We start from the raw sequence: 13,090 nt of genomic DNA, 5'->3' as shown, positions 1-13,090 counted from the left end.
ACAGTATGCAGACACAAGGCAGCGGCTGCGACCAGTAGTAGGCCATTAAAGTTTAACTTGATTGGTATTAAGGGAGACATTAATGCAGCGTCCAGCCTGCTACGGTGACTTAGCTCAAACACGGGAAACTCTCACCTCGTCCTCGCTTGTTTCCTTCTCCTCACTCACGTCAGACTGAAGTCCAACAGGGAGAACCAAACGTACAATAGATTAATGCATTAGTGGAACACATTAACCCAGTCTGTCTCTCGCCCTCTCTGTCTCTTAGAAGCCGTAAGGATCCATCAATAGTGCTGGACACCAGTAAATACATCGCACTGGTCAAGGCCTTGGCCAAGAATGAAAGAGTGGACGGTAAGTTCTTCTGGTGGCTGCAACTCATTTTTTATTTTCAGTATTCATGAGTCCAACACCAATCCTTTTGATTATCAATTCAACGTCTAAAGTTTAAAAAGAAAAGAGTCCAAACTTGAAAAGCACAACTTCGCTGAGCCACGGTAACTTTTTCAAACCGCATGTTAGTTTTCCAAGCTATCCTAAACCAATAGATTTGCAATAGCGTGTATTTACTCGAAGGCTTACAATTGATAAATCTATTATCAGAATTAATTATCAGGCGATTAATTAATTGACTAATCCCACCAGCTCTTACTCCTTCACTACTTTTGCCCCTTGACAGTAAGCTGGATCAAAGTAGATCAGGCTTGAACTTAAGAAGGCCTGCAGATGTGTGTGTTTTGTATGTGTGTGTGTTTCGCCAATTCTGTCACAATCTGTCCGTCTCCCTCCCTCAAACCACATTAGCCAGCCATTCTTGGAATGCTACGGTGGGTTTCCCTCAGCCCATCGAAGACCCAATTACCATCAGTTTTGCCGCTCTGCCTTTGCACACAGTGACAGGCAAAATGTCTGTGGTCGCCTCCTCTCTCCTCCCCTACGCTCTCCCACTCTCTGTCCCCGTCTGTGTCTCTCTACCTGACCCGCTCTCCCCCGCTCTGTCTCCAAGCGTGTCATTCTCTCATCCACCCCCCACCCCTCGCTCACATCAGAGTCAGTGAGAAATGAGAGAGGGGGAAAATTACAGGACTGTGTGTATTTTTCCAGAATTATTGAAATCCGCCTTGATGCTAATGGCAGATCATGTCCGCCAAAGTGCTTGAGCATTACACACACACACACACACACACACACACACACACACACACACACACACACACACACACACACACACACACACACACACACATACACATACACACAAACCACACACACATACAGGGACACGCACATTTGCATGTGAATTCAAGCAAAAGGCATTTGGTGGGCACGTCGGTTTGTGTCCGTCTGTGTGTGTGTGTGTATAGGCAGTGCTGCTAACGCATTTGCCATTAGCCAGAGTGTGCATACGGAGGGGAGGCTTGTCAGCCACATTAGCACACATGGCTAACCTTGATGTTAGCCTGTCCCCACCCAGACGCTGGTCCGCCTGACTCCCAGCACACACCAGGCCCAGCTGAAGATCATGTCTCCTGGCATCTGGCTTTATTATATTCTCGCCCTCTCCTAATGGCTTTGTTGTTTTTGCCCTTGGTTCTTCCCATCCGACCTTGCCAGGCAACTTTTGTTTTCAGCTAACTTTATCCCATTTTCACTTTATCCTCATGTCACCGTCCTTTAACTTTTACACTTCTTTATAATAACCTACTCCTCACCAATTCATTTCCCCTCTCTGTGGTTTACTCTTCATCTCCAACAGCAACATCCTTTATCTGATATCCAGTACTTTCACAGAATATCTTGAACTTGCTTCTATGTTAGCCTTCTACGGTGCAAGTATAGACATTCCTATCAAGCGATATTACCTTTATTATCCAACAACAACAATGGAAAATTATACAAAATGTTCAACAATAAAGATATTGTTCCAGGTTCCCCTCAGAATCATGGCATGGCATGTCATTTACCTTTTGACTTGCTCATCAAATTAAGGAAATATTTTTTTGAGCTTGCCTGGGTTTAAATTTCATACATATTAAATATCATACTTGTATATCCAACTTTTAAAAAAGTGGCCGATACAGGTACCATATTATAAGTTCACATTGGGGGCATACTCCTTTGAGCCAGTGAACCTGCCAGTTCTATTAAAGTGGGCTACTGGAGTGTTTACCTTCCTCTTCCTGTGCTTCTCTTGTCTTTTCTATCACCAAGTGTCTCTTTGACCTGCCCTTGCCCCTCTGCCTCCCATTTGTCCATCCTCCCACTTAGTAAACACAACTCGCTCTGGCTTCAGCTGGTCCTGGACTTGACTTTGATGGTGTGTGTTTGTGTGTGTGTTTTGGGAAAGAGACATCACTAGTCAAGTCATGGAACATTAGATGAACCATTGGGCTGTGTGATGTTTGTTTACCTGGCCTGTCTGCCTTCCCATCTTCTGTTGGGGGGGTGGGTGGGGGGGGGTCTGGCTCGCTTTGCTGGTCACGATGCTCGGCTGAGCAGATGGATATGCATACTGGCTAAACGTGCAGAGATGGAGGGAGGAGAGGAGGGGGGTCTGGATGGATTGAATGCTGGCCGAGAGGATGTTACCTAGCGTAGCTCCATTTGGTCAGATCAACTCCAACCCATTGGTCTCTGTGATTAGCGGGTCTGTCAGAGAGCGATGGAGTGAGGTGGATGGATAGAAGGAAGCAGGAACGAAGAGAGAGAAATGCAGAGAGAGTACGTTACATCTAAACTGATCAACATTGCAGAGTGGATAACGGATCAGGTCATTATAGGGCAATTGTTTTAGGTTGATACCACCGTCTGTGATCAGACAGTTTTTTCACCACAAACCATGTTCAGGTACTTCAGTGTTAGAGGTGTTTAAAGTGTTTTAAGTTACTTTTATTGTCATCGCCAGCCACCTCTACTCCAACCTCGCTTCTTCTACCCCCCCCCCCCCCCCCATTAAATCTGTGACAGCCTTTGGTCCCCATCGCCATAACAACTGGCACAGAGAGGTGGAGAGATGGAGAAACCGACTGAAATTAGGATGCCAAAGCACTCACCAGTGGCCCTGTCCCTCAGCCCGTGTGTGTGTGTGTGTGTGTGTGTGTATGTGTGTGCTCCTTGTAGAAGTGTGTGTGTACTCCTTGTAGGAGTGTGTGTGCTACTGCTGTTTGAGTTTATTTTGTTATATTACCAGCCGTTGGTATCATTAAAACTACATTTGTTCACTTAAGTTTTATTTGCTGTTATGCTTTTTTGTCTAGAAGTCTAGTAGAAGGAGTAAGGGTTTTATTGTTAAATGAATGTTAAGCTAGGTGCCGATATTGTCCGTCAGTTTGATGGTCTGGCTGATGTTATTCCAATATATTCTGAGTCTCTGCATGGCTCCATCTCCTCCCTTCCTCTTGATCATGCTGTATAGATTAGTGTCTGAGGTGGAGAGCGGCTGTATCACTGTCAGCCCATTAGCAGCTGTCTAAATAGACAGTAAACACATCTCAATTACCTTACCCTGATACACCACATGTACACACACACACATACGCACACACTCCATTTTGCACCATTTTGCCCCTAGCGTTGGCCAGATGGGCGCGTGGCCCTGGTAAAAAGCCCTCCATTATCGGCTGGACTTGACCAAAGCGATCCACCCCTCAGCCCGCTTACCGGGGTCTCTTTGGGGCCACGGCGGGCCCTTGTTGCCACATACCTATAATTTAGCCCCCCAAGTGCTTTCTACACGGCCACGGCAAAAAGCCGGCCTCCATTGTAGGGGTCCGGTAATTGTAGTCTCGTTTAGAAAACCGCAAGTAGCAATTAGCGCAGAGTTGGCATTATACGGGGCTGGATTTGCATTCCCTGCTGGGTGCAAAATGCTGTTATAATATGGGTTTGTTTTCCCCACATGGAATTAGCTAAAGGGGCCTTTTATCATATTCACACACACCCTACTCTTCTCCCCGCCTAACTCTGCCCACCTCTCGCTTTCACTCCCCTTGTCTCTCTCCCTGCATTATCTCCCTTTCTCCTCCTCTTTTGTTCTTATTCTTCCTTTCTTCGTCTTTACCTCCATATCACTCTTCCCCATCACTTCATCTTTTAATTGAGAGAGTCAAAGCCGCGCCTCACCCAAAAGCATCACAATTCTACACACCATAACATTTTCTGTCTTTCTCTCCCTCTGTCTGTCTGTCTGTCTGTCCATCACAGAGGCGGTGGACATCCTGAAGGAGATGAAAGAGAAGGAGGTGGTGGTAAACGACACACACGTGACCATGCTCTTCCACATGCTCACCGCCCTCCTGGACAATGGAGGAGCCCCCGCCATCCGAAAACTGCAGGACACCATCTTCACCCTGGGACTGGCCAAGCCCAGCGCCAACCTGTGCTCCCCTCTCATTACGGTCTACCTGCACAAGTAAAAAGCAAAACCTCTTTTAACTGTTACAAATTACAAACACACACAGACGTAGACAAAGAGTCAATGTTAAAGCAATAATTTGCGTCATGGTACGTTTCATTGCCATGTCTGAAGCTCTCCACTTTAGCAGCCAACCAGCTCACTTTTGTTGTCAGATTTGTGTCGTTATCTGCCAAATACATTTGCCAGGTGTGTGTGTGTGTGTGTGTGTGTAAGTGTGTCTCAATGAGTCACTCATCCCCTCCCTATGATCATAGCTGAGGTTACATTCTGGGTCAGCGATTCAGTCAGAGAGAGGATGTGGAAATTGCTCATTTATATGCATGTGTATGTGTGTATGCAGTGTTAGAGCCAGGTTTTGTTTGTTTGTTTGAGGATTCGCCAGCTGCAACCTCTCCCATGAGCCCCACCCCTGATCTCCTGAAACACCCACTGCTCTACACCAAGGTGTGTGTGTGTGTGTGTGTGTGTGTGTGTGTGTGTGTGTGTGTGTGTGTGTGTGTGTGTGTGTGTGTGTGTGTGTGTGTGTGTGTGTGTGTGTGTGTGTGTGTGTGTGTGTGTGTGTGTGTGTGTGTGTGTGTGTGTGTGTGTGTGTGTGTGTGTGTGTGTGTGTGTGTGAGAGAGATGTCCATCGATGCTTCTTCTCATAATGCAAATATGCAAATGATCGTTACCAAACACTGGTGGTGGGGTCATTGCTATTGCCCCACCCCTCAACTTTGTGCTATCTAGTGTGTGTGTGTGTGTGTTCTATTTGTCAGAGCAGCTTTTAAGTAGATCAACTCATTAGCATGTTAATTATGTACAGAGCACTAATTGCTGGATTTAGCACAGCCACGCAGTGCACCGTTAGGGGCCCGCAACTACACACACACACTCTCACGCCCTGCACATGCTTTCATACAGTGTTTACCTCTAGTGTACATGCTGGGGTAGAGGTAGACCTTTGCACACGAAGCTCATGCACACACACACACACACACACACACACACACACACACACACACACACACACACACACACACACACAACACACAACAGTGCTCCCCCGCCGCTGTTTGTTTTGCTGTAAGTCTGCTCTCTGGCACAAACAAGAGTTTCCAGGTTCACTTGTTAATCACTGCCTCTGTGAGATTAGCGGGCTAATTTACTCCTGGGTCATCAACAGCAGCCAAAACACAAACACACACACACACACACACACATTACACTCCCACACCAGCTTTACCGCAGCTCCTGTTCACAAATCAAGTGCCAGTTGTATTTCCTCCAATTGATACTGCAGCGTGAGCACTCTAATGAACACACAAGTGAAGCTACTCCGTCTCGTGTTATTTTCACATGTTTTTGCTTTGAGCAGGCTGGTTTTCAAGGCTTGAAAATCGTCAACACATTTAAAGGTAGTTGTTTGATGGAGTGCTCCACTTGACCACTAGATTAGATTGTTGTTTGGAGTGTTACTATAAACGGCGGCAACATATTTCTGGATGTTCTTCTCCCTTTCCCTCTCATTGACAACTTTTAGTTTGGCACATCCCTAAATGGAAGAATAAACAACAGCTTAATCATTTTAGCTTTCCTTAAGTCCGTCAGAATTGAGCACGACCAGGACACTAGCTAATCAGCAGTGGATACTTCATTTAGCAAAAAATTTGAGATTGTCGGAAAATGTAAAGCATATTTAACATAATAGTGGTTCAGCCAAGCCTCAGGGCAGGTTTGAGTACCAAATCACTTGACTTTTGCGCTCCAGTCGAATCCATCTCCACGCTTTTCTCTCCTCTCCTTTCTCTATCTTTCTTTTATCTTCCTCCTTTCATCTCCTCTTCATTCCGTCAGTCAGTGGACGGACAGACATTCGGAAGGAGGGGAAGTGATAAAAAAAAAGAGAGAGAGGACAATGCAGGCATCACTACCGTCTCACCGCTGCGTCAGCGCTAATGACTTAATGAACACTTCTCTGGCAGATTAGCCCTTGACAGCCCATCATACGCGCCGCCCCTTTAGCCTTCACGCCCGTCCGCTCACTGCATGTGTGTGTGTGTGTGTGTGTACTATCCTGCTACGACGCTAGCTGGCAGCTCGCTCAGCTTTTGCCACATACTTATTGAAGTGATTAGCGACACAAAATGCTAATGAGTAAAAAAAAAAAAAGTTAAATTTAAGAGCTGGCAGGACATGTATGATGAGGCGTAAGGGGGGGAGGAGATGAGTAGCTTGGGGTAAAAATACCTCATTCACTTCCACTATTTTTCAACTGTCTTGTAAAAGGTAAAAAAAGGAGGTGAAAGGAAAGATGGGAATTCTTTGTATATAAATTAAAGCAGGTAATAGATGGTGATAGATGTTGAAAGACTCCAGCTCAATGTAAGCACTGACGATGTAACTTGTTATAATAATGCTACAATAATCAATATATAAACCATGACCTTGTGTCTTGTAAAAGGTGTCTTGATCATGGAGACGAACCCACGTATAATAATCACTTGAATCTGTAGTTGTGCCGCTTTAGCACTAAAGGAGTAGACTTTTAGCCTTTTAACATTTTTTTTTTTGGTTTTCCAGGTGTCTGCCAGATGTGTAAATACTCTAGGCAACCATTAACTAGCATATTTGCCAAATCAATATTATAAGCTGTTATAAACGTTGCTAAAGTAATCTCTGAATGCAGCTTGGAAGTTGGAACTGCATCATGGGATAATTCGCCTATGTCATCACTGGCGTGAACATTAGTTAGGTGTCATTCATCCACACATGGCTACTGGGGGACATGATCACAGTCGCATTTACGTTTTGAGATACTGACACCGCGCGTCACCCCCTCCCCCCGCCCCTCCCCCCCCTCCACACACACACACACACACACACAAGGACAGTGGCTTGATAACAGGCCTGCCCATCTCCTCAGAACAAAAGATGGAGAGAAAGAGTGCGTGCTGGGAGGTTGGTAGTGAGATGAGGCAAAATGAGCTTCCTTGTCCAAACCTTCAGATTTCTTACTGCAAAGCACTTGTTTTTTTTCTCTCTTTCTTCCTTTTTTCTAGGCTTAATTGGCTGGAAAGTGGCTGACGTGCAAAGTTGAGGACATTAACAGGGCTGTACGTCGCCGCAGTAAATGGCGACGCAAAGTGACAGTTAAATTGTACCTAAGGGAAATTATCCATCTTTAGACATCCTTAGCTCTTTTTTTTTTTTGGTGGGCGGAGAGAAGGGGAGAGCAGAGGAAGGGAGAGGGGGTGTAATTGCGACGCCAGACCCCCTTTTTTTTTAAGATGTCTCATTAGGAATATGGGGGATTATAAGTAGTTTGGGAGGAGCTCGATGGAGGAATGAACATGGTGTGGACAGATACCCGGCATCAAACAAATGTGTAGAAGGGACTTTTGAAACATCCACCAACTTTTTATGACTTGGTTTGAGTCTCTTTGGTCCTCATCTCATTTTAGAATAAATTGTGTACACCATGACATCCCCTCCTCCTCTGCCCTGGCTGGGCCTCATCCCATCTCCACACTCTTTTTCTCATTTTCAAAAAAATCTCTTCTGTCCCTCTTCTGTGTCGTTCAAATCAGTCGGCTGTGCCAGTTGAACAGCCCTCTTGACTGGCGCTTGCTGAATAATGTTGTCTCTCTTCATTTCAATTAGCGGAAACCTCTTTACCTTCCAACCCTAATCACTCCAGTTCATCCCCTCCCTCTCCCTCCCTCCATCACTCGCTCTCTCCTTCCCCCAATCCGCCCCTCACAAACTCCAAACTCAAGGTCGTACCGTTGCATGTTTATTTTTTCCGGGTTGTTGGTTTGCTTTGCGGGCATATTTCCTCTCATCCACTCGTCTAATAGATTAGAGGAGAAAACACTTCAGAAATGATACCTGTTTGCTCTCAATCTCTCTCTGTCCGTCCATCCAACTCACTTTACTCTGCCCCCTATACCTCCCCCGTGGGTTGCCCCTATCTGCTTTGACCTCTGTGTGATTGACATGGTAATTACCCAATCAACAGATTGATGGCAATGCTGTCACAATAGAGGGGGGGATTGAAGTGGTCTCTCTCTCCCTCCCCCGTTCTCGTACCTTTCCTTTTTTTTCACTATCTCTGCCTCTCTCTACTTCTCTCTCTATCACTCCATCAGGCGAGCTCATCCTCCCTCCATGCGTTTTTTATTTTATCCAGTTGGGAATAATAGGAGGAGAGATGGAGCAAGAAAAGGATGACATGAGAGCAAGGGAGCGAGCTTGTGTGCTGGTGATGGGGGGGTGGGTCTGTAATGTTGTTGCCATATTTCTGCTAAATTGCTCAGATGGGGGGGGGGTGAGTGAAATCAAAAGGGAGACGGGGGGAAGAGAAAGAAAAGCAAGTCAGGAGTCAGAGGAGGAGAGAGAGGATCAGGAGGAAATGGAGATGAGAGATTGAGGAAATGAGGTTGAGGTTAAAGGGGGTCACAGTAGGACAAAAGACCAGAGGGAGCGAGAGAGAAAGTTTGAAAGTCGGCGAGAGGAGCCGAGCAAAGAGGGTAAAAGATCAGTCCAGACCTTTTGTATTTTTGCGTTTGCTTCCACCTTCTAAAAGCCTGTCCAAGAGAGTACATTAGCCCAACTGGCAGACAGGTGTGTGTGAAAGTGTGCCTGATTGTGTGAGAATGATGTATTGGGGCCAAAAGGCCTCATCGCCAGCTGTCATGAATTCAGAGAGTCTGTATTGTTGCAGCGGGTCATAGAGCTGCAATAGGGTGGTCACAGGTTAACACCGAGTCACACACTCTCTATTCTCCACCAACACAATCCTGTACATGACTTGATTGGACAGACCTGACACCTAACTCAATCTCTGCTCTCTCTCTCGTGTGTGTGTGTGTGTGTGTGTGTGTGTGTGTGTGTGTGTGTGTGTGTGTGTGTGTCTGTGTCTGTGTCTGTGTGCCTCCAGTAAGGACCTGTCTGGAGCTTTGGAAGCAGCCCTGGAGTGTCAGAAGCGCTACAGCCACCTGCCCCGCATCCATGACATCATTGTTGGTCTGGTGGAGAAAGGAGACACCGAATTGCTGCAGAAAGGTGACACATTTGTCTACCCCGCCATTTTTTTCCCCCTCATCCCACCAATTTTGTTACAAAAACAACTAGTATATCAGAATATGCATTGACAAATTGAAAACAAAGCTCAAGCTGTTGCTGGTTGCAGCTTCTCAAATGTGTACTGTAGATTTACTCACTTTCTCAATTCAATGTCATCTTAAATTGGGTAGGGGAGAACGGGGTAATTTGTCACATGGGTTGGATGTCACATTCGTTATATCTCGCCACCAGAGCGCGCTAGCTCTGAAATGTTGATATAAAAAAGGTCCAGAATTGGGATCAGAGGTCACATACATAGACTTCCTTGGAGGAAGACAGCTGCATTTCAGGTGAGAGGATGTTTTGTGTTTTTCATGTCAAATTCAAAATATTTTGCTTCTCAGTATTTTTCTTCTAGGCTTTTACACAATGGGTTTATAACAAAACACTTGTTACACTCAGAAAGTGTGAAGGGTAAACTATAGTTTAGATTGTGGTTAGCAAGCTAATTAGTTGTCAGATGGTTGTTGGCCTTGATGCTAGCAAGAAATTCAAGTTGGGGTTGGTCGTCAAATTTTTTGGGGGGGTTGGTTGTCACATGTTATCTCAAGGCTGCAGCCAGAAAAGGAACCCAATAACGAAATAAATTGTCAAGCTGTATCCTCACTGACACCCCAGAGAAGGAAAGAATAGAGCAGGAAAAGGCAGCTAGCAAGCAAAAGAAAAAAGGGCAACAAAATCAAAACAACCCAGTGCATCCCAAACTAGACCAGCTGCCAAGGCTACAGAACGTTATGTAGGCCTATTTGTCAACTTGACAATGCAATTAAACATTCAAATTTGGTTCTGCCTCCTTGCCTTCTTTTTAAGATTTTTCCCATTAAGATAACATTGTGACAAACAACCCCATAGTGTGTGACAACCGACCCCTTGATGGGGTTGGTTGTCACAATGTGTCAGAGTGTCTTTGATGGTAAATTACTTTTTCATTACAATAAGTTGGAAAAAAAGAGAGACACACATTTCTAGCCAACACCTTAAGCTTCAATTTAATGTAGGAATGGCTATTGACAGATGTTTTGGTGATGAGCAATTCTCACTTGAGTAAAAAGTGTGCCTACTTACCCCGTTCTCCCCTACCTTTAAATGTACAACTCTTCGTTTATTTTATGTCAAAGTGGCCTCGTTAAGAGTTCAGAATAGCCCCAACACTTTCACTGCTACGTTGAAATTTTCTTTTTCAATTTAGCTCAGCTTGATCAAACTTTTTATTTACCCTGGTTGGCTTGTGTCTGATGGGGGGTGGGGGGATGGGGTGAGGGGGGCTTATATTACAAGTGCCCGTTTAGTGTTTTCTGCATCACGCGTGCTCTTTACGAGCGCCAACCATTCCAAGAGCGTGTAAAGAGGACTACAGAGTAAAGGAAAGGTTGAGACCAGGGGTCGCAGTGAAGCACGTTGGGCCGCTAACGTTTTGAAAAGTCTCCCGGTGAGTCAACAGCTGCTGTGGTTAAAAAGGTCAAGTTCAGTGTAGCCGAGAGGGCAAGTGGCCCTGGAGCGCATAAAGGTTGAAACCGTGCGGTGGTGGAGCACCTCTCCACTTCCTTCTTCACCTTTCACCCATATTCTCATCCACCCTTCCCCCCCCCACCCCTCCAGAAAGGTGACAGACCCTCAAAGTCAGTCGCTGCACCCCTAAAAATACTACAATGACTTTTACAACTGAGTCCAGCATGTAAACCAGTGCCAACTAAACAGTGAATAACAAATGAGTCTTGGTCTCCGAGTGCTCAACATAACGCAGTAAAGAGGGATGACTTATGACATAAAACCCCTTGAGTCACACTCGACCTGGCGGCATTACGAGTACATTTTGCACCGTGGATGGCAACTATGGATTCATTGCTGATGGGGTGTGTATGACCTTAATTCACAACCCATACAATAAAAGCATAAACGTATTGGAGCCATCAAACTGGCAGACTTTTGCCTCGGACTGGCTTTCAATGGTCCACAACCTACTGAAAGCATGACAGCCCTCATCATCAAAAGATCTCTTGACTCACCATGTCTGACCTTGGTTTGAGTTCAAGCATCATCAGAAAAATAACATGTAGGGCTTTTGTGAGGCTCTGTCAACCATAGCAACCGCTGGTCTACTTTCAAACAAGAAGAAGGTCATCTTGCATGTCGTGGAATAGTTTAACTTATTTACATTACATCTAAACCATGAATTAGTTTATTTTAGTTATTGAAATTATTACAAGTTGAAAAAGCAAAAATCACACTGTTCCTTTATGTTGACAGAGGATGACAGCAAGTAAAGGGAGATGGATTATTCTTTCCCTGCTTCGCTGAATATTTGGATGTGTGTGTGTGTGTGTGTGTGTGTGTGTGTGTGTGTGTGTGTGTGTGTGTGTGTGTGTGTGTGTGTGTGTGTGTGTGTGTGTGTGTGTGTGTGTGTGTGTGTGTGTGTGTGTGTGTGTGTGTGTGTGTGTGTGTGTGTGTGTGTGTGTGTGTGTGTGTGTGTGTGTGTGTGTGTGTGTGTGTGTGTGTTGGTGGGGTACCTGTCCTGAAGCTGCTGGACAGAGATAGTACGTAATGCTGAGCAGAGCACTTTAGCAAGTTTACCGTGAGAGCTTAGGCTTTCATTCCAGACTCATGTGCATTTGTTTGAAAGCGGACTTGATATGACTGCCCTATGCCTGGGATAGTGTGCCAAATGATGGAGTCAGGAGGAAAAAATCAAGTTTGTTGTGCCAATTTTTAAATCTTTATTCATGACCTTTCTCTGCTCTGTCTTTCTTTCTGTCTGTCTGTCTGTCTGTCTGTCTGTCTGTCTGTCTGTCTGTCTGTCTGTCTGTCTGTCTGTCTGTCTGTCTGTCTGTCTCTCTTCAGCTATGGATACTGTGAGTCAGGAGCGAGGAGAGATGACCATGCTGTATGACCTGTTCTTTGCATTCATGCAGACAGGCCGCTACCGTGAGGCTCGTAAAATCATTGAGGTGAACACACACACATGAACACACTATTATAACTTGATTAATTGAATTTATTATTGATTTCAAAGCTATTCAGATGATTTTGAGACATTTTACAAATAAAAGGATGATGGATAATGTATATGAACCAAACAAATCATCTACAGCATAAATAATATGTATATTAAGGGCCTGGTTTCATAATTATTCCAATTCCTATATCATGGTGGTATTTGTATTTGATTTTCTTTGAATGGACACATTTAGCATTATTACTTGTGAGATAAAATAAGACATTTTTTCTGCTTAATGCAACCGAGGGTTTTTTTCTTTTTATTTGAAGCATGTATGGTTATTATTTTGACTGCAATCTGCTGCATCAGATCTCATGGAAAAAATTGTTAAATAAAGAATCTGGATGAAACTTTGCATGTCACGATCCACAGAGAAACACACACGCAGGGATGTGTAATTGCCAAACTCCCTTTTGTTGTTTCAGCTCGTCTGACCTGAATATTTTATGAATATTTATTTCTTTGTCATCTTAAGTCCTTGCTATAAACCCCCGTAGATTAGTGTGAGAGAGAAAAAAGAGAGAGATGCAAAGCTGGGCAGATGAGAATCAAGCAATTTTCACATGGATAAA

General features: G+C 44.8%; 1 protein-coding gene across 1 annotated transcript in view; it reads left to right on the top strand.

Moving 5' to 3' along the window:
- lrpprc (leucine-rich pentatricopeptide repeat containing) overlaps positions 1 to 13,090 on the top strand; it is a gene marked incomplete at its 5' end in the record, with an annotated part of 53,611 nt that overhangs the window by 20,084 nt on the left and 20,437 nt on the right. Inside the window, 4 exon segments of the mRNA XM_080037205.1 lie at positions 269 to 354; positions 4,204 to 4,411; positions 9,339 to 9,463; positions 12,362 to 12,468. Coding sequence (XP_079893331.1) covers positions 269 to 354; positions 4,204 to 4,411; positions 9,339 to 9,463; positions 12,362 to 12,468 — 526 coding nt within the window.

The sequence above is a fragment of the Ammodytes marinus genome (assembly GCF_949987685.1).
Source record: "Ammodytes marinus genome assembly, chromosome: 11".
Taxonomy (NCBI): domain Eukaryota; kingdom Metazoa; phylum Chordata; class Actinopteri; order Uranoscopiformes; family Ammodytidae; genus Ammodytes; species Ammodytes marinus.
This window is presented reverse-complemented; position numbering and strand designations above follow the sequence as displayed.